Source organism: Henckelia pumila, unplaced genomic scaffold (assembly GCF_033568475.1).
Source record: "Henckelia pumila isolate YLH828 unplaced genomic scaffold, ASM3356847v2 CTG_461:::fragment_3, whole genome shotgun sequence".
Classification (NCBI taxonomy): domain Eukaryota; kingdom Viridiplantae; phylum Streptophyta; class Magnoliopsida; order Lamiales; family Gesneriaceae; genus Henckelia; species Henckelia pumila.
The window spans coordinates 5,517,363-5,538,257 of NW_027331831.1; the positions used below are offsets into that span (position 1 = coordinate 5,517,363).

The following is a 20,895-nucleotide window of genomic DNA, read 5'->3' on the forward strand; positions in this document are numbered from 1 at the left end:
CATACATTCCAAATATCTGGTAATGAAGCTATCATGGATTTTGACGCTCAGCTTAATTAGGAAAATTTGGAGTAAAGATAACATTTCTCGTTAAAATTTGCGCTACTTGCTACTTCAAAATATGTGACAATCAATGTAGCGAAGATTTGGATGAAAAAAGTTGAAGGTAAGAAAAGACCAAGATACATCATACAACATTCCCATACACTTTCAAGGGGAAATGGATAACATATTCAAAGAGCACAACTGATTACACCATTTTACAACAACAGGAACAGGTTGTCATTCAGATCATCTCAATCTACAGCCATTATCATGCCGACCCTTCTTGTTCCCCGAAACCAAAACAAGACGAACAAGTACATCAGCACGAGCATCGCATGAAATATCTCAAAAAAGTTCAAGTTACCAGAACAGCAGTGTTTCCAGATACCGGCTGAAGATTGGCAACTTTTTCCAGATGTTCCCACGTTTTCTTTCGCTTTTCAACTTGCTCATTCATCTTCTCTCGTTCCTCGTTGTAACTGGAAATGCAAGACGATGCCAACATATTGTCCATCTCTTCGAGTGTCTTCCGTGCGTTTAAGGTTAGGTTCAGGACATGTTGGTTCCAGTGGTTTTGTGTGTTGAACACAAGAGCTGGAAATAGCACTGGGAATATTACTTGTCGGTTGTGAGCGATCAGGTTGAGGATTTGGTCGTTGTTCCATAGGAACAGAGCCCGTTCAGCTACCTGCAGTAGAAATGTGAGGAGAATATGTTCATACTGCTGTTAAGTCTAATAATCAGAAGTCAACAGCTGCGGTGAACCTTCCCACGACTGGTGGGTTGAGTAAAATCCATACATTTGTTTCTTATACAAGATTTAAAGTTGACACTGAAAAATTTACCTGAAAATGGTAGCTATTTATGCAGTGTCGAATGCGGCAAAACAACGGAACCATGATCTTTTGGAACTCAGAGATGTTAATGACTTCCAAAATCTCCTCCAGCTCGCTCAAGAACATCACCTCCTTCTGGGTGTTTGTAACCGGCCAGTATTTCAATAGCCCCAAAATCACACTACAAGCCAGATCCGGCTCTTTTTCGATAAATTGTATCACACAAAACGACAGCTGACTGAAGTAAATTGCCAAAGATTTTGGCTTGTGGAGGGGAATCAATGCTCTTAAGAGAAATATCTTATGCTCCTCCTTTAAAGGCAGAGCAAATCCTGTTATCACACTCCCAAAAATCTCCAGCAATTCGGCTATCCCGTTATGCTTCTCGGTCTCCAACACGAATCGGCTAAACACATTGCTTACGCATTTCCTAATAAATGGACGGTGAACCATAAACTTCCCATAAATCCTATGCAGAATTGCTTTCAAACAATCCCGTTCCCTCGGATCCTCCGAATCAAACAAGTCGATGATTCGCAAAATAAACGAGCAATCTATATATTTCTTCGCGACTTTGGCTTCCAAAGAAGCAGAAGCCAGAAACTTAAGCAAGAAATCATAGACTAATTGCAAGTGTGACCAAGAGGGATCAAATTTTGGTTCATCATCACCATCATTTTCACCGGAACTAGCTTGACTCGACCGGTAGCTAGGCGGAAAAACACGGAACAAATTAATGGAACACATCTTGAACGAAGCTAAAATCGCTGGTTCTGAGAATTTAGGAGGATTCTGCAATACGAAATCGAGAAGCTCAAGCAATGTGGCTTGTTTGAGCTCCTTTTCTTGGATGTTTTTCGCAGGGTCAGTAAAATCAAACACCACACAGCACAAGCTCAACTTACTGATGAAAAGATTCATCTTTTCGGAGCTCGGGACGTCTTTAAAAGCGAGCAATGGCTCGATGCCCACGATCAGACTTGCTGGAAAGACTGCAGCTGATGCCCTTTTGGCAGCATTGGCCAGGGAAGAACCCAAATTGGGCGATGATATTTTAGAGCCCCCGTATGGGATTCTTGACGAATCTCGATCATGTTTCTGTGATTTCCGAGGTATTTTGCAAAGGATTTGCTTCCACATAACGGGTTCTTTTTATTTCCTCCCCAGATTTGATAATAATGGAAAGAAACAATCAAGAAAACCGATGATTTTAAAATAAAAAAAATTTAAGAGAACCAAGCAAGATACAAATTCATCGCTAATAATGAAATTGGGGATCCATTAAAACACAAAATCCCAGTTTTATACAGAAAACAACTTAGAAGTTGAACAAAAAGAACGAGCTAGGACTCTAGTGAATTCCCAGCTGCAGAAACAAAAAAAAATGGATTCTTGAAATCATGCGTAAACAACAACTAATAAACTATTTTAACAAACCTAGGATTCTTCAGAGAGAGGGAAAAAAACTAAAAGAGGGACAAAATCTGTAGATTACAGGGAAAATAGTTAGATCTTAAATTATACAAATGTACATGTACTTGCAGAGAGTGTGAGTGTGTCAGGTATCAACTTGGCCATTCTTGAGATGAATAAGGATCAATAATTTCACATGAACAGTTTGCCATTAATCCTTCTTTCTGTCCCTCTGTCAAATGAGATTCTCTTTTATTCTCATTCAATTTCACCATTTTGAAATACTTCAAATTAAAAAAATAAAATAAAATTCCAAAAATAATAGTATTCCTAAAAAAAATTACAAATTTATCATTATAACATATTTAATTTTTAACTAAAATTTAAAGACATAATTTGTCCATAAAATAGATATTTCATATTTGCATGTAAAAGCTCGTGACTTAATTTTATAAAAACCGTGGCTCGTCAATTATAATTACTTATATAATATATGGTGTGTGCGTGTGTATAATATTTTTTTAGTCTTGTTTTGCTTTACAAGTAATTAAATAAAAAACTTAAAAACCACAGGAAAAACAAAATTGGGAAATGAAATTAATATGTGGAAGTTGATGAAAGTTTAAAGATAGTTTTTTGAATTAAAATTATAAAGTGAAAAGGTATGCACATATATGATGGTTTTTATTAAATGAACAAAATAAGATTTTGTTTTTAAAATTTGAAAATATGAACTCCTTAAGTTCTACCTACGCAAAAAGTAAAAAAACATGAAAATTAAAACTTGGAGGTTGAAGAGCGTTTTGGGGATTTAAAAAAAATTGTCAGATTACAGTTTTCACTAGATTCTCTCCAGTGATTACAGTTTTTACTAAATTCTCTCCAGTTATATATAGTATATAGATACATTGTAAGAATAATTTTCCCACAAAACATGTGGTTATAGACCATATTGAACGTAAATATAATCGTTACCTGCACACAACCATGCACAATATATGTGATAAACAAATCATATTACATGATTGCTTTAATAAATATTTTTTTATTGAAATCATCTGAATCATCTTCTACTTTATTTCTCTCGATATTTATTTGCGCTTCATCAAGAAATATTTGTTTATTCCATCAAGTAGAGCTTGAAAAACCATAATAAGATTCTTGAGATTCATTTGAAGACATTCTCAATCACACGACCATCCATAAATATTGTATCACCTATATATAACATCTTGTTTCAAACTCGATCCATCTCATACAAATTCTCAATACATATTATGGATGTAGAAGATGTCAAATAGAGCATGTTAGATGTTTCAATGTCTTGCTATTATAACTAGATGATAGAAACTGACGCACTTTGCTCGATTATTTCATCAATCATTCCCTCAATTGTGTTTGGTTTTCCTGAAGCATAGTGAGTTTTATCAAAATTTCATCAAATGTTGTTGTACTTGATCCTTTAGCCATGCTCAACGTGAGAAAAATTAACGAGAGAAAGAAATCAAGAAATCAAAGAGGGAAAGAAACCAATGAGAGCACTAAATGTTAGAGTGTCAGTTTGAATTGGTCGATCTCCTATAGAATAGGAGAATAGCAGAAAAGATAAAAGAGAAAAGCGAGAATTTAAAGAAAAAAAATGAAGTTTTATTCGTATTGATCTTGTAAATAAATTATATGATATTGATATATTTATACATTTTTTTTACCATTTTACTAAACTCCACTCCCTCTAGATTCCTTCTAACTAAAAATAGATGCTTTCATAAACTTGAAAATTATATAAAATATGGTTCGTTAACAACTATGAACTAACAAAACAACACACTTTTTGGCAACGAAAACTTCTCAATTCTCATGCCAAGGAGAATTCAGATTTCAGAGTTTATAATTTCAGTTTAAATATTTCTGAAACAAGTCGTAAATTAATAAAACAAATTATTATTATCACATAAAAAAAGTGAAAATAGGACATAAATACTTGTCGGTGGAGGGTAAAATTGGCATATAAGGCAATTTGGTCTGCATTATCAACAAATCAATTAAAGAAAGGAAAAATGTATAATTACTTGGCAAAATCTTACTTGGCAAAATTCTTTCGATGTAATCTTCTCCCTTGAATTGTATTTCACCGCTCAGATCTGAGATTTCTTAATTCCTTTCCATTTCCAAGTAGCGGAGGGTTTAAGATCCTGCAAATTTCCCTGAACTACACCCCCCGATCCCTGATTTTCTTGAAATTCTGGGGCGATTATTTGTTTGTTAGACTTTTGTCTGCTGTCACGGTATTGAATTTTTAAAAAATCTCTTTTAATTGTGGAAATGCCGGTGAAGAGTGGGAATGCGTCGATTAGGGATCGGACGCAGGAGTTTTTGGGGATAGCGGAGAGGGTAAAGAAGTCATTTGCGTCACCGAATGGGCCGAGCAGCAGTGGGTCGAAGACCGAGGTACAGCGGTCTGCTACGGCTACGCAATCGGAATTCAATCGTAGAGCGTCGAAAATTGGGTTTGGAATCCACCAGACCTCACAGAAGCTATCGAAGCTGGCAAAATGTGAATGATTGAATAAGCTTTCTGAATAATAGTTTTTTTTAAATGTTGATTGATATGGTTTTTTAAGCATATGGGCCAATGATTTGTGGATAGATTAATTGCAGTTCAAACTCATGCTTGTTTTTTTTACTTGTTCATGCACACTAAGCTCTTCAAGCTGCATAGGATTGAATCTATTCAAGGGCAGATTAGCGAATTAGTAGGGTCCAGTTTCTGTAATTAGGGAGTCAAAGCATACATTTTTTTTCATAATATAAGCTAGGCATCAATTATAAATTTTTTCCATTTTAGGCCAACCATTCTGCCGTGCTCTGTATATATTTTACTATATCATCGACTTTTGAATTGAATGTCGCCTGTTTTAATGATTAAGTGAAAGTTTATCCCTGGTTAAACTTTTGGATGGTAGAAATGCGGTGACCTTCATCATATGTAGGTGGCCGTGTTGTGCTTTTGCTATGGTTGACCGTATCTTAAATCAGAGAACGGAGACTGAAAGTTTGTGGTTCTTCATCTATGCATTATTTTCCAAGTGATGCATCTTATAAATAATGCAAAGTTGTACATTTTGTCTCGATGATCCTACTGTAACCAATATTTAACTTATGAAAACCCATGCGATCAGGTAGTAGATTGTTCTTGCTTTGATCCGATTGCAAGGGCTAAATGATCTGGTTATTGAATTTTCGAAAATTTACCAAGCTGGAAAATGAGACAGAACGCTGCTGAATATTTTTTGTTTTTTATTTTCCAGATCTTGATTAACCTCTATTTGTTCTTATGCTTGAATCTTGATATTTTCTGCTTTTGATTTTAATTTACATTGCATGTATAGACCCGCTTGAGTGAATTGGTGATCTTATGCTTTCTCACTGTAGTGGCAAAGAGAACTTCAGTTTTTGACGACCCCACGATGGAGATCCAGGAGATAACCGCAGTTATTAAGCAAGACATTACAGCACTTAATTCTGCTGTAGTGGACCTTCAGCTTCTTAGTAATTCACGTGATGCAAGTGGGAATATATCTAGTGACACCACAACCCATTCTACCACGGTAGTTGATGATTTGAAAAATCGATTAATGAGCACCACAAAGGAGTTCAAGGATGTTTTGACCATGCGTACCGAGGTGATCCCAGAATTGCTTCTTATTTGTTTTGTTGATTAATCTACTAGTCTGTTTTCTTTCTTGGTGAATACCAACTGTATTTCCTCTTCTGGTGTATTTACAGAACTTGAAGGTTCATGAAAACAGAAGACAGTTGTTTTCTTCTTCTGCTTCCAAGAACGCCACGAACCCTTTCGTTCGCCAACGTCCTTTGGTCACGAAGCCCGCTGCCAGTACCTCAGCTACCCCTCCTCTACCATGGGCTGATGGGACACAGTCTTCATCTCAATTGTTCCCCAAGTATGATTCCCAATTTATTTTTCCAGCCACTGGTTGTGCTATCTATCATTCCCCTTGAAAAGCGTTTTTAATTTCTTTTTTGTGTTTGTCCTTTTAGTTCTAAAACTTGGTTATGTACTTATGTTTACTTGACAAACACGTGGCTTGCATTTAATGAAGACTAAAATGTAGACTGTGGTCAAATATGTTTGTAATATACTTATTAAATGAAGAAACATTATCTGAATTTCCAGATGTAAACAGAAAACATTGAGAGTCTGAGCTTTTTTACTGTGGTTGCTGTGTGTAGCAGAAATCAAGTGGATGCGGACACTCGGCCACTACTGCAGCAGCAACAAAATCAACAGCAACAGCAGATGGTTCCATTACAAGACAGCTACATGCAGAGTAGAGCTGAGGCTCTTCAAAATGTGGAATCTACCATTCATGAGCTTGGCAATATCTTCAATCAGCTGGCTACTTTGGTTTCTCAGCAAGGAGAAATTGCTATCAGGTATATATATGCCTTTTGATTGTCACATACTCGCAACTTTCTACGTGCACACCATCAAGAGTCAAGACCTTGGTGGTCTTATTGTCTGTTCATATCAATTATCTGAGATGTTTCATACATAATAATTGCTTAATGCTAAACCTCATACTATTTTAATGTTTCTGCTGTTGGTTGTATCAATGTGATCAAATATATTTGACTTCTTATCATAGTGTGATAAATTATCAAATACTTCATATCTAAACTAGTGTGGTGATGTTTCTTTTCAAAACATAAACAACCAGTCCAGTTTTTTTGAGATTTTGAGCAGTGTAATTTATTGCTCAATAATTCTGTTCCAAATATAAACATTCAGTTTGGTAGTACTGAAAAATGGGTAAATGGTTAATTAATATTAAGCAGGATGAAAACAATATGCTAATAAGGCTGAAAATGGGTAAAAGGTTAATTAATATAAAGCAAGGTGAAAATTATTGCTCGGATGCATTTAACTTCTCATATAAATTGACCATAAACATAAATCTGATATTTACTAGCCTGTACCTTTCTTCCAGTGGGAATATGATTATTAATGCAAGTACTTCTCTAAGATCATTCTTGATAATCCTTGTTCCGATTGAAACTTAAATTAGCATAGAAATATAATGAACTGGGCACACAACACAGCACAATTTATGATTTGTCTGGGACAATCACAAAACCATGTCCAAATCATTTAGTGGGCTAAAGCTCTTATTACTCTTGACTTTATTTTAATTAGATGCCTGCCACCTGTCTTTCTTCTAACCATATTTTTGAATCCTGAAAATAAAATTGTTGTTTTTTGTAGGATTGATGAAAACATGGATGACACCGTGGCCAACGTGGAAGGAGCTCAAGGAGCTCTGCTGAAGTATCTCAACAGCATCTCATCAAATAGGTGGCTGATGATCAAGATATTCTTTGTATTGATTTTCTTTCTCATGATATTCCTATTTTTTGTTGCGTGATACTGACGTCAGTACGTGGGACGACATTACATCGACAGATCTATTTCTGTATCGAAACATATTTTGTAGGAGGGTAATACATGTGCTCTAGACTTGATAAATCTGTTTGAACCCATAAATATGTTAAAAATTTTCACATTTGTATATGTTGACTGTAATTATTCTGGAGCTTCAAGTGTATTTTCATGTGATATGTTTTGAGTTTGTAGAGAAAATTCACGACGGTGATGTGTGAAATCCTCTTGTATGGGGTAAATTTGTATGCTAAATGTGAATCTCAGTGGTTAATTTTTATAATTTACAAAAGGAAATATTTTATTGATCTTCGTGTTTATTATGTTCTAAATTTTTTGTTTTGTTTTGTTCTCTCTTTATTGTTTTTTTTTTACAGGCTCTCTTTATTGTTTTTAATCAACTCGAGTGCAAGAAAAAAAGATGATTTGGTTTGACATGGGGTGGGGCAGGGAATGCACATGCATGTTTTCGGATCAATTTTTTAATATCCTAAGATTTGTATTTAAATAATCAGATTTTAGACAAATTCTAATGTGCTTGAATACTTTTCGAGTTAAATTGAGCCAAAAAGTTTCGTTGTATGAAATTTTAGCGGAACTTCTTTTATGAAGTATATTTCATGATAGAAAAATATTTGGATAAAACAACTAGCTATACCATTAAACATATGTAACCAGCGGGATATTCCAAAATATCCAATAATTTCTAAGATGGATCGACTCCATCTATATCTGAAAAATAATATTTTAACATAAAAACAAAAAATAATAACACTTTTCACACAAATCAACATATATAACACAATATTTCTTCATAACATAAATAATAAAAAATCATAGTTTTCCGGTGGAAAACAATAACTTAGACATAAGATATAATATTTTCATGGAGCGAATACTTTTAACTCGAATCAAGATATGTATTACCCGATATTTTTTTATAACATAACTAACAAAAAAAAGATATTTTTATTGTGAAAAATAATAATTTGAACATAAAAATTAATACTTTTATTGGTCAAATCTGATCCAAAATCTATCACATCAGGCCACACTCACAAAAGTTTTTGTGTTTTCGATATCATTATCATATCAAACAAAATATCCATAAATACAATATTGTGTTAAATATTTTACTCCTACTATATTATACTATATGTCTATATCGTAAAACATTTATCCCCTGATCTGTAAATAGGGTAGAGTTCAACCTAACATATGAGCATTACTCCAATGATAGATCTAATGTCCTATGATTTGCCACGTCAACAATATAACATTAATTACGCCTGATGTCCCTAAAAAATATACGGGTCTAACCCGACCCGAACCCAATAAACCATATTTCTTGAAATATACATTAAGGCTCATCTAGTCTTGTTTTTTGAGAAACCCAGCCTGAAATGGCCCTGTTAGGGAATATGATCATAATCATAAATTCATGGGCTTGAGCCCTAACTGGTATGGTTGAATCCCGATCCGGGCCCAGGAAGGGCCCAATAGCTGGAACCTTCCAGTACTTTCGGACACATGAAGATCTGCAACCAATAAGGACAATATTCAATGAATCCAATATTTGATATTATCTCTAAGTTGGTTTTAGAGTCCTACTGGGTCAAGGATCCTACCCGAGTAGAGTCTTACTCTAACACATGTTCTACCTCATCAAGGTAACCTACCCCTCCAAGCCTCTATAAATACAGGTATGGTTCATGGTTTATTCATCATCTCTTCTATTCACTTCTTGTTCACACACTCACGCACACATATTCTCTTGTTCTTACTTTTTGTCGAACTCTTTCACTTTCGAGCACTGACTTAGGCATCGGAGGGGTCACGCCGAAACACCTTCGGCGCCCCCTAACTTGGCTTTTTTTTTTTGTGCAGAAATCCGTCGTGCCCGACCCGATTTACTGAAGATTTGGAGATCCACTCTACCAGATCGAATCCGGAGAAAAAATCGACATCATCAACGCCTATGTGTAAAAATAGAAACCATTGAATGCATAATTTGAGTATTACCCATATGCTAGGATGATCTCATCAACCCTTTAAATAATCCAAATATATAATAGATAATATCATTCAACAACAATTTTTAGAGGTTTACTAGTGTCCGAGGTTGACCTATACAAGAGGTTATATATGGGCCATATGGGCTATGGCCGATATCAGCATCAAATATTATCAGCATTTTTATAATTTTATCCCTGAATTTTATAAATTGCAGCATTCTGGGGACAAAATGGAAATAAACCATTCTACAGGGTCCGAATTGCAAACGAACGACAGGTATATAAACCCTAGCTTCTCTTATCTTCCCCACGGCCAATTTCAGCCGAATCTGCACACCCCCGAGTCCTCGCTCTCACTCTGCATAGTAAGTTCTGCAGTAACATCTTTGTTCTATACTTCTATCTATACAATATATATATATTATATACATATATAATCTCATACAAAATCCCACATACTCTACAGGCATTAGCCTCCGCCGCTACTTTTTGTCAAAAGCTCTGATTTTTGTACGACTGTGTTCTCTTGGTTCGCATAATCCGGCGACAGGCTGGAAATATAGGGTTATGGGAATTTAAATTTCCTCTGATTTTATGTTTGTATTGATTTTGGGAGTTTCTGCTCTGTTTATCATCGGAAATTCGTTGCTGTTTTGTGCGAGCAGTGTTTGGTAACTGATTGATGGTTGATAGGAAAGAATACAGTGATCGATACTTCTCTGAACTTGAGATTTGCGTATTTCATTGCATTTTTGCGTGCTTGAGAAAATGGTAGGAGGTGGGAACAGGAGGGACGATGGGTCGTTCATAGGAAACAACACAAATGGGTTTGCGGCGCTGGAAAACCTTAGGAGGAAGAAGAAGTCTGACAAAGAGAAGGTATCATCTAAGGGTGCTAACAAACTGAAATTGAAAGAAGTTTCTGACGAGAAGCCGCAAGTATTTTGGGCTCCCGCACCTTTGACTGTGAAATCATGGGCTGACGTGGAAGATGAAGAAGATGATGATTACTATGCGACCACTGCTCCGCCACAGGCAATCTGGGCCGGTTCTGGTTTGAGTCAAGCTAAAGAGTCCGAAGCACTTAATCCCGTGGAGGTATAATGAACGGAAATAATTGACTTTATTATTAGGTTATATATACTTTTTTGTGTGTGATATTATGCATTTACAATTATCCAGTTATCTATTGGAAGATTGAATAAGACTGGTGCAGCAATTTGACTTTTTTTATTTTTGCTCCAAATGGTAGAAAATCACTAGGTTGTATTGATTTTTGCTGGATCACGTGGACGTTTGCATGCACATGATCCAGCAGCTTAGTGCACTACGTGTATCTTTCATGACATAGGCACGAGGTTGTTATTTGATTAGACAGTGATGAACTGATGAATACCAGAGAAGATCATTTATTGATGCAGTTAAATATCCCGAGTAAAAATACTGAGACAAGATAAATCCTGAAAAATCGTTGCATTCATTATAATTTTCTCTTCTGAAAAACTTTCTCGTTCTTATTCCATGGTGATTGAAATTTTAAGCCGTCTCCACTCTGGCTTGATAAGAATGATGATATATTTGTATGAAAACTGGTCTTTCTTTGTCCTTTCGGTTACATGACCACCCTCAGGTATTATTTTGATCTCTGGACTGCACTTCCGGTGCTCAAGTCTATCTATGTTCATCACTTTATGTCCCTAGGGGAGGACTTATTTGTCTTAGCATTTCAGTAGCATTTTGCCGAAGAGAGATAATTTTTATCATTGGATCTGTGTATGGAGAATATCAGCCATGTCTTGAATTTCGTACTCTTTTTGGTTCAAACAGAAGTAACACTTATTTGCATTAATGCATTGAGTTTCTTCATGATTATAAAATAATTCAATCCTGAATTCCATTTTAGCATACTGATTGCTCCCATAACTTGTCGTGGTTGTCCATCCAAATCGCAGGAAAGCGAAAGTGAAGATGAACTTCTTGATGAGGGTGATGATGACATAGAAGATGATCATGATTATCAAGAAGAGGTACAAGACCAACCAGAGCCAATAATGCAAAAGCCTGTTGAAGTTCCTTCGGTGCCGAAAGAGACAGAAAGACAGCTCTCCAAGAAGGAGAGAAGAAAAAAGGAGCTAGCTGAACTTGACGCTATTTTGGCTGATTTTGGAGTTGACACAAAACAGAAAGCTGAAGAGGAATCATCTGGTATTTACCTTTTTGCCAGGAAGCTGTTCATTTAGTTCATTATGGAGATAAAATCATTTCCACCTGTTGTTTAATGCAAAATAATGGTGATTGCTTTTTGGCGGTGTTGTTCTGTTTCATAATCTATAATATAATATGAGTTTGATCTTCTGATATGTACCAGTGGTACCTATCTAGAAATGTTTTACTAGCAGTGCATGCTCTTGTTCTGCTCATTGGTTCATGCCCATAGAACCTTGACATGGTCATTCATGGAACAACGAATAAGTACATAATTTTAAAAGATGACTATCACACTCAAACTGAAAGCGTGTTTCTTGAATCTCCTTTAGATGTTAGCAAACAGATGAAAGAGGGAGAGCTGAGTGGAGATGTAGAGGCAAAGGGTCCTGCCCCTTCAGAGTCCAAAACTTCAAAGAAGAAGAAAAAGAAGGATAAGGTTCCAAAAGACGAGAAAGAACCCCAAGATCTACCGAAATGCCCAGTAGTTCCTGATAGGCAAGAACAAGAGGAAACTGCCGAAGCTGTACAACTGGTGGAAGATGCAGCTGCTGTTGATGTAAAAGATCGTTTAAAGAAGGTGTTGTCTAAGAAAAAGAAGTCTAGTAAAGAGATGGATGCAGCTACAAGAACGGCTGCTGTGGAGGCTGCGGCCAGGAGTGCAAGACTTGCTGCCGCTAAGAAGAAAGAGAAGAACCATTTCAACCAGCAGCCAACGAGATAAGAGATGATTCTTTGAGCTGCATATTAATGGAGACAGGCATTTTGAATATTACATCATAAGCCTCAATTTTCAGTGTCTAGTTTTATGTAGTTTGATGTCCCAGACAGTTTTGCCTACTGAAAATTTCTTCATTTGGTAATTGGGTATAATTTATCGTCTTAAATCGGTTTTTGTAATGAACCAGTCCTTGCTGTATGTATCTTCGTTTTTGAATCTTGAACGGAAAAGCCGAGACTTGAAATGATGTATCACATTTTGGAAGCCTTAGCTGAATGTAAATGAAGCCATATTCCCCGGGTGTCATCATGTTTTTCATATATCTTCATCAGGTCTGCTATGTTATATACTTATATGGAAACAAAAGCTTGGAGTCGTAGTGATTAGGATGCGAAGGGTGGTTTATGTATATTGTATATAGACTACGAAATGATTATGTTATGGAAAAAAATTGAGGGATACACGCTTGAGATGATATCGGTACGTAAAAAGGCGACCTATAAAGGATCCAGTTAAGACATGGGAAGCTATGACTAGTGCCCATGTTACTAAAGGAAGAGGTATATCAAAATATACTTTGATAAATAACGATTAAGTGTGTGATATACATTATTTAAAAATATAGATCAATATATTATAGGAGATAGTCGCCCCCACTTGGTGAGATAAATTCTTGTGGTGGTTGTCTAAACGAAAAATGAGACTAAGAAAATTTCATGCAAGCGGAATAAGATATATAAAATTATATTTTTAAAACTATTTGTATACATATTAATATATATGTCCAATAGTTTTTTCGTCTGTCATATGTGTTATTTTATTATTGGATTAATTACATATATTATCTCGATAAAATCACTTTGTTAACTTTTTTTTTTTTTTCTTTTCAAATTTTAAGCATAAATATTATTAAAAAACACACACGAACAAAGGGCGAACGGGTGAAAGAAAATATTAATATGGCAACGTCGGTCTGTTCTTCTATTTTACGTAGTAAGATTTTTTTATTACTTTTGAGCTGAAAGCCTCGAAAAAATGAAGAGTTTAATGTTAATATCGCAATCTATTTCCCTCTTACGATTCGAGAATTTCAATCGATTGCATTGACTTTTGATTCCTTTGCGTTACTACACATAATGTTTTTCTTTATGTGGGTTTGTTCTATTTCTCCAGAATATTAAGAAAAATCTTATCTTCACTGAAGTGTTATGCCTCATCGTTCAAGAAAAAATTCTTGAATTTTATTGAAGATACAGTATAGAAGTTTAATCTTTTCAAGATTCGAGGGGATTAATGAAGGGTCATGAAGCAAAGGTACTACTTTTCTACAAAATGTAATTGACCAAGGTTGTTTTTGTTTTAATATCAACTCTCAACTTCGCTTGTTACGGGGAAGTTTCGTGAGAAAGCCGATGCTTAACCAGTAATTTAGTTCAATTTGGGGTGAAACTTAAAATTTTAGAAAATCTTGTTATTAGAAGTTGATTTTTTTTCCCAATTCTCTAGGGATGGACCTTGGCAACCCGGAGTTCGATTTGAGCTGATGAATTGAAATAGAATGATTTTTATGTTATTGGTATGATTTTCTAGAATAGGCAGTCAATCCATTAGTGCCTCAGAAGCTTTAGTTATATTCGGTGGGCACTTTTTACGGGGAGTCGATGGGGAATTGCCTGATAAGATTTGGATAATGGTAAATGACAAAATTTATGCTACATACGGAATTAGAACTGACTTGGCATTTGGCTGATTTATTGACGGAACTGTTTTTACAACTTCATATGCACGATAATAAAACATTGTAGTATCAATTCCTAGTTGATGCTTTTTAGCATTTCGAAGTTATAGTTTTGTAATTTTTTGTTTTTATCATGGCAGATGGCTAGGATGGAAGACATACTAAGTCTTCCTGTGCAGGATCCTCCGTATGCAGAGTTTTCGGCAGCTCATATAAATTGGGTGAAAGTGGAAGGTGGCCGTCAAGGTGGTGACGATATAGCGATTATTCCTTTTTCTAGAGTGGATGATTTCGTAAAAGGTGAATCAAGTAATGCACAATGCCCAGCTAATTTTCGTGTGGAATCAAGAAGGAAGAGAAATGAAGGGAGTCTCCATAAACCCAGGGTCGATGGGTATCTCGAGTACACACTGTATGTCACTCCTTGTAAGTTTTATTTTATTAATATGCTCTCTTGGAAATCATTCTTGAACTGGAATTGCATGTTGATAATGATGCCAACAAGATGCACCATTCTTTTCTTTTTTAAAAATAAAAATAAAAATTTAAAATATTAGTATTATTATTATTTTTTAATATATCAAAATTTATCGATGGAGTCTTAAGATTATCAAATCATTCAATTATTAATCGAGGACAATATGGGTAGCTAACCAATTGATAAGTAGTTGATTTGAGGTTTTTGTCTGGATTCCCAAAGTGCAACCTAATATCTTATTCTTTTCGGCAATTGGGGTGCGTCTCCACGGATGTACATTCTACTAGCTCAATATATCCTAAAAGATCTTTGTTACTGTAAATTTGTTGCAAATTCATTAATATGGTTTTGAAAGGAACTAAGCTAGAATCGGTGATGATCCTTTTTTTCCTCCTTTCGCGGACATACAGGTATTGGTGCTCTTATGGTCCTGAAGATTACCGGGATGTTGACTCTAATATTGGGGAAAACTCAATAATGAAACCTTCTTCTGGTAAGGGAAGTAGACCTGGGAGACGACACATGATGAGGGGTTGTCTTTGTCATTTTACAGTCAAACGCTTATACCCTCGGCCTCTTCTTGCTCTTGTCATCTACAATCAGAGATATCACATCGATAAAACCGGAGCTCCATGCCACGGAATTCTTGATCAGGAAGCTGTTGGAACAAGGGCAATGTATGCTCCACGAATATCTGAGGAACTACGACAGAAGGTGATGTCCATGCTCCATGTCGGAATATCATTAGATGCAATAGTCCAGAATCACATGGAAGAAGTGCAGAGGCATGGAGGGCCACTCAATAGGGATGATTTCCTCACACGTAATGATGTGCGTAACATGGAAAGGCTTATCCGCTCCACTTCTCATGAATTTCATTCCAATGATCAATCCAGTGTAAAAATATGGGTGCACCGCCACCAGAAACATGTTTTCCACTATCATGAGAACTCAGGTTCAGAGCCTTTCATATTAGGAATACAGACAGACTGGCAGCTGCAGCAGATGCTTCGCTGTGGACATAATGGATCTGTAGCTTTTCATTCAGTGTTTGGTTCTAAGAAAATTAAGGTTGTCTCTTTGCTGTCTTCTCAGCAATTACCTTTTAACGTTGGTGATTTAATATTCCTTGTTAGAACCTGAGCCTTCAAACTTGCATGTTTGACTGCTGCTGTTTCTCGAAGGACAAGATAATAGTAATCGAGACAACTATCTAAAAAAAGTAGAGTCGGTGCACTTGCATTTCTGATATACTTTCATTATTTTAACACCTTGATTTGAAAGAACTATACTAATAAGGTTTAATAGCTCAGTAATTTTAAATTATGTTCTCCTTTTTATCTCTACAGTTTTCCCTATGCTCTCTTCTTGCATTTGACTCAAGTCAGAACGCAATCCCTGTTGCCTGGGTGATTACCTCCTGTTCTGTTGGTCAAGATGTTTGCAAGTGGGTATTGCCTCTAGTTGAAAGAATACGGGGTAAGGACCCCAGGTGGAGACCTAATGCAATTTTTGTGGACGATCCCTCTGTAGATGCTTTGGTTATTCGGTAAACCTAACAACTTGGCCAGGTTATCTTTTGAATATTTGTATATTTTAAAAATTCACCTAATATCATGCATCTTCTTCACAGAGAGGCCTTCCAATCCCGATTTCTATTATGCCTCTGGCATGTTCGCCGCGGTTGGCTTAAAAGTTTATTGAAATATTGTAACAATTTCAATGTGCAAAAAGAGATGTTCAAGCACCTAGGCAGGATTTTGTACGGCACAAAAAGTGGGCTGAGCACTGGCGATACTCTTGAAGAGTTCATGCAAATATATGTGGATCAGTCTGCCTTTATACACCATTTCAAAATCAAATGGTTACCAAAAATAGGTTTGCATCCTCCTTATTCTTTATTTTGGTGGAGATGTGTTTTGCATTTATTTCTTGGCTGACGGTCCCCTCAATATTTGTAGGAACCATGTTGCTCTATATTTTATCTAAACTCAAAACTATATTGTAGTATATCTATTTATTTATGTTTTTTAATATGTAGTTCATGGAAATCATTTTTTAACTTGTGATAGTCTTTGCTGGCAGAATTGTGGATCAACTGTGTTAGGACTCTCCCGGTGGCCAGCCAAGAGCCTTGTGCATCAATAGAATCTTATCATCTAAGATTAAAGTCTAAAGTGCTGAGCAAACTACCGGAAAATTCTTTTCAGAGGGTCGATTTCTTGTTACATGAGTTAACAACTCAATTTCACTCTTGCTATTGGTTCGAACAATATACAGCTGAAACTGGGCATTTTAAAAACTCGAGGGATGGTTTCAGCGTAATGAACTCTTGGAATCTAGCCATGCAAATCCCTGATGTTGACGTTTTATTGGATGAGGAAAATCTCGAGGTTGCCAAAGTTGTTTCTCAGGCAGATAGAAGCATGGTATATACAGTTTGGAATCCTGGTTTTGAATTCGGAATCTGTGACTGTTCTTGGTCTATGATCGGTAATATGTGTAAGCACGTGATCAAGGTTGCAATCTTCTGTCGAAATTGTCAAGTAGCAAGGCCATTATTATCTGCTCAAGTTTATAGGCGAGCATTGCTTAATATGCTACAGAATCTGCCAGACGATCCTCTGGTTCTTGAACATTCCATTGCACATTTAACACGGTTACAACAAGATATAAAAAACTTGGAGGATTTGTCAAACAATGGATTGCTTCAGCCATTGCCTTCGAGTACAAACTCGACACTAGCTGATAACCTCCAAAACTTTCCACGAATTTGATGATTGATCACTTAATTCTGTAATTACTTTTAAAGGGTCTCCTAATATGCGGCTTTGGAATCGAATTGAAAAGTGATCTCCAATGATTTCTTGTATACTTTACGAGATGTTTGGGGTCTTTTCGAGTGAGATATACTTCAGATCTTGCAATTGGATGGATTACTTTTCTGGTGAGTATTTTATCACAACTTTGTCTGAAGTTCGAGATTTTTCGTCAAATAAAAACATGGGTAGTGTTTGGTTCTATTTTCCAGCGTTGCTAGAAAATATTTGCTAAGAATGTGGTTCAAGAAAATGAATTGCGGAAAATGATAAGTATTTGATTTGATTTTTTTAAGAAGAAAATTCTGTCTCCTATAGAATGTATTAGTTTATCACTTCTTTAATAGTTATTTTAATATTGAAATAATTTTTATGGGGTTAAAATATAATACAACGGCTGACATATCTTTGTGATTGGCAGAAAGTTGAACTTAAAAAAAATGCTTGCGTAGAAAAATAAGAAATGGGATGAAATTTTGTCTTGGGAAACATATTGATGATTTTTGTTATGGTTCTCTGTCAAACGGTAAAGGCAAAGGGTCCAGATCTTATACTCATTGAATTTTGTATTATTAAATGCTACTGTTTATGCACGAGGAACTGCAGATGATTTGAAAGAAGGTATGAATCTGAATATGATCCTTTTTTTTCCGTAAGCAGTAGAATCATTGTCAGTGCAGTGCGTTCTCCTACATGAATCGGTATAGTTTCATCACAAGCGAGAAAGTTCTTTCTTGTACCTGCTTTTGATCTTTCTTTTAGCTTTGATATTCCTTGTTGGTGGCATCCTGAGACAAGCAATTCATTCTTCTAAAAATGAACGTTACAGGATTGGCTTGATGTGCAGTTAGGACCGAAAGAAGTGAGGATTCATTGTTGATGGGACCACAATTACTGACTTGATGGTGGAGCAATTTCTTCAACATGTGGAAGTTGTGATGAGGTTGAGAATGGAGATGAATTAAAGAATATGATTTTGGAAGAGAGGACTGAGTTGTTAAACATGGACATGTCAGTGAAGGCTGGCTAGGTGAGATCTTAATCAGTTAATCGCGGAGGCGGAGGCATTGGTACACAACCTGGCGGAGGCGGAGGCGGAGGCGGAGGCATTGGTACACAACCTGGCGGAGGCGGAGATGTTGGTACACAACCTGGCGGTGGCGGTGGCGATGGTGGTGGCAGTGGTGGATGGTTAGGGGGTGATGGAGGTGGAGGTGGAGGTGGAGGTGGAGAAAACAAGGGCGGAGGTGAGTAAGTCAAGGGTGGGGGTGGTGGGCTTTTTGCAGGTGGTGGTGGGCAAGGTAACGGTGGAGGAGAAACAGGCGGCGGTGGAGAATAAATTGGTTCGGGAGATGATGGAGCTGGTGGCGGAGAGCTACCACAGTTGAAACTGCTACAATTGACCCTCTGAGACAAAAACTTCTTACACTGGACCTCTGATCTTTGCATCGGCCTTCCTCTTAAACAGTTCTTTCTGTCTTCAAATTTAGTTGATTTCAAGCAAGCCGGAGCCTCAGCCCAGAAAAAGTTGTGATTGAATGAAAAGCTTACTAAATTTGTGAGCGAACATGTCCTCATAGAAATTGTCCCCGACATCATGTTATGGGCCACATTCAGTTGCTCCAAGCTCGTCATATCTCCTATGCTTTCAGGTAACGGCCCCATTATTCGGTTTCGGCTCAAATCTAGCACAGTCAAGTTCTTCAGCTTTCCAATCTCGCATGGAAAACATGACGAAAGACCGTTGTTTCTAAGAATAAGTTCTTGCAGAGTCCTTGCCATCTGGCCTAAACTTACTGGTACACATCCCTCAAGCTTATTATTGGCCATAACGAGGACGGAGACGGGGGAGTTACCAATATTATCAGGTAGCGATGAAGAAAATTTATTGTTGTTTACAAGAATGGCATCAAATTCTTTCTCAAATAGCTTACTTGGGAGCTCGCCTTCAAATTCATTGTACCGAATGTCAAGATACTTCAGGATCGGCAACTGGAGAAGAAGGTCAGGAAACTTACCCGAGAAGCGGTTGTTACTGAGATCTATCTCAAAAAGTAGCTTCAAATTCAAGAAACTCTGTGGAATGGTACCACAAAAACGGTTCGAGTTGACATGAAACAAGGCAATATCATAAAGCAGCCCGAGTTCATGGGGTAGGTGCCCCGCAATGTCACCGTGGGTAATATCGATACCAGAAACCGTACGCTGAAAAGGGTCATCAGGTGCTGGCCAGCAGAACACACCAGTGTAGTTACACACATCAGATCCAACCCAATCCGCAGTTATGTTGTTTGGATCAGATATCATGGATTCTTTCCAAGATTGCAGTGCTATATAAGCATTCTTCATTCTTGTGTTCTCGAACCATAGCCATGGCTGGATGGCTAGAGGGTCCCCATTGTAGGACAAGAGCCGCCTATGGTTGTGAAAATGATTGTGGTCATCAAAACTCGCACGAAGATGAGGTGAGAGGAACAGAAGGGTAAAGACGACGTATAAGGAAGCACGAATATGGAGAATCTTGTTCTTCATGACCAGTTTTCGATCTTTTTTTCATTCAAATCGTCATGACAGGAATTTTCTATGGGATTTTGGGCAAGAATTTCGAGGTGGAGTAATCGTTTGACGCAAGATTTCAAGTGAAGAAGTGACACAGTTGTGCAGTTAGTAGACAGCACAAATGTAGCATGTAATTTGACTCTGCATATTTATGTTGTGCAGGAGGCAGTTTGTTTAGATGAGCTAAAGATGGCTATATTGTGGGGACAAGGTAAGGGAAAGGCGTAGAATTGAATTTTTCTAAAGATGGTACATATATCTATTTGATTTATTCTCCGGTAAAATAGCCTAAAAAGCTTCAGAAACTTTTATGGCAAATTTTGTGAGGTGAAATACGATCAATATTCATTTATCAAATTAGTGAAAATTCCTTTTTTTTGACAGAAAAAATATTAATTTCGACATAATTAGGCATTTCTGTTAACAAATAAATCCCAGGTAAAAATTCCAACTTGAGAACCACTGGAGCCCGAAATGAGAGCATTATCTACAATCACATTATTTATTATTCCCAGAATAAAAATTGGATCTTTAGTTTTATAAATCGAACATGTATAAAAACTTTCAATAAATATTATTGAATTTAGGAAGAATATCATTTTTCCAGA

The 20,895-nt window shown here is 36.6% G+C and overlaps 5 protein-coding genes across 12 annotated transcripts; 3 read left to right on the top strand and 2 right to left on the bottom strand.

Moving 5' to 3' along the window:
• Window positions 1–65: 65 nt before the first annotated feature.
• LOC140872361 (serine/threonine protein phosphatase 2A 57 kDa regulatory subunit B' kappa isoform-like) lies at window positions 66–2,504 on the bottom strand. Its single transcript, XM_073275179.1, has 2 exons — window positions 891–2,504; window positions 66–733 (listed from the first exon to the last, which is right to left on the bottom strand). The coding sequence occupies exons 1-2, from the start codon at window positions 2,019–2,021 to the stop codon at window positions 401–403; spliced, it is 1,464 nt and encodes a 487-aa protein (XP_073131280.1). The 5' UTR covers window positions 2,022–2,504; the 3' UTR covers window positions 66–400.
• A 1,848-nt stretch (window positions 2,505–4,352) lies between these two features.
• Window positions 4,353–8,040, top strand: LOC140871738 (syntaxin-32-like). Of its 2 annotated transcripts, none has more exons than XM_073274416.1 (5): window positions 4,353–4,848; window positions 5,727–5,977; window positions 6,081–6,256; window positions 6,546–6,749; window positions 7,579–8,040. In XM_073274416.1, exons 1-5 carry the CDS (start codon window positions 4,617–4,619, stop codon window positions 7,736–7,738), a joined length of 1,023 nt encoding a protein of 340 aa, XP_073130517.1. In that variant the 5' UTR covers window positions 4,353–4,616; the 3' UTR covers window positions 7,739–8,040. The 2 variants fall into 2 exon arrangements, with proteins under 2 accessions (XP_073130517.1, XP_073130518.1); XM_073274417.1 differs by having other exon boundaries at window positions 6,549–6,749.
• Window positions 8,041–10,089: 2,049 nt separating this feature from the next.
• LOC140871905 (uncharacterized) lies at window positions 10,090–12,985 on the top strand. Its single transcript, XM_073274649.1, has 4 exons — window positions 10,090–10,132; window positions 10,234–10,865; window positions 11,720–11,972; window positions 12,305–12,985. Exons 2-4 carry the CDS (start codon window positions 10,536–10,538, stop codon window positions 12,694–12,696), a joined length of 975 nt encoding a protein of 324 aa, XP_073130750.1. The 5' UTR covers window positions 10,090–10,132; window positions 10,234–10,535; the 3' UTR covers window positions 12,697–12,985.
• Window positions 12,986–13,606: 621 nt separating this feature from the next.
• On the top strand, window positions 13,607–18,855 carry LOC140872346 (uncharacterized). 7 transcript variants are annotated; one of them, XR_012147785.1, is made up of 8 exons: window positions 13,607–13,686; window positions 13,867–14,007; window positions 14,572–14,843; window positions 15,320–15,980; window positions 16,259–16,458; window positions 16,543–16,787; window positions 16,995–17,856; window positions 18,558–18,853. XR_012147785.1 is itself a non-coding variant. In XM_073275166.1 (6 exons), the coding sequence occupies exons 1-6, from the start codon at window positions 13,987–13,989 to the stop codon at window positions 17,684–17,686; spliced, it is 2,091 nt and encodes a 696-aa protein (XP_073131267.1). In that variant the 5' UTR covers window positions 13,710–13,986; the 3' UTR covers window positions 17,687–18,343. The 7 variants fall into 7 exon arrangements, 1 of the variants encoding a protein (XP_073131267.1); XR_012147786.1 differs by lacking the exon at window positions 13,607–13,686 and having other exon boundaries at window positions 13,710–14,007; window positions 18,389–18,855; XR_012147787.1 differs by lacking the exon at window positions 13,607–13,686 and having other exon boundaries at window positions 13,710–14,007; window positions 18,576–18,854.
• LOC140871935 (leucine-rich repeat extensin-like protein 7) lies at window positions 18,767–20,601 on the bottom strand. Its single transcript, XM_073274678.1, has one exon. The coding sequence runs from the start codon at window positions 20,258–20,260 to the stop codon at window positions 18,767–18,769; it is 1,494 nt and encodes a 497-aa protein (XP_073130779.1). The 5' UTR covers window positions 20,261–20,601.
• Window positions 20,602–20,895: the final 294 nt, after the last annotated feature.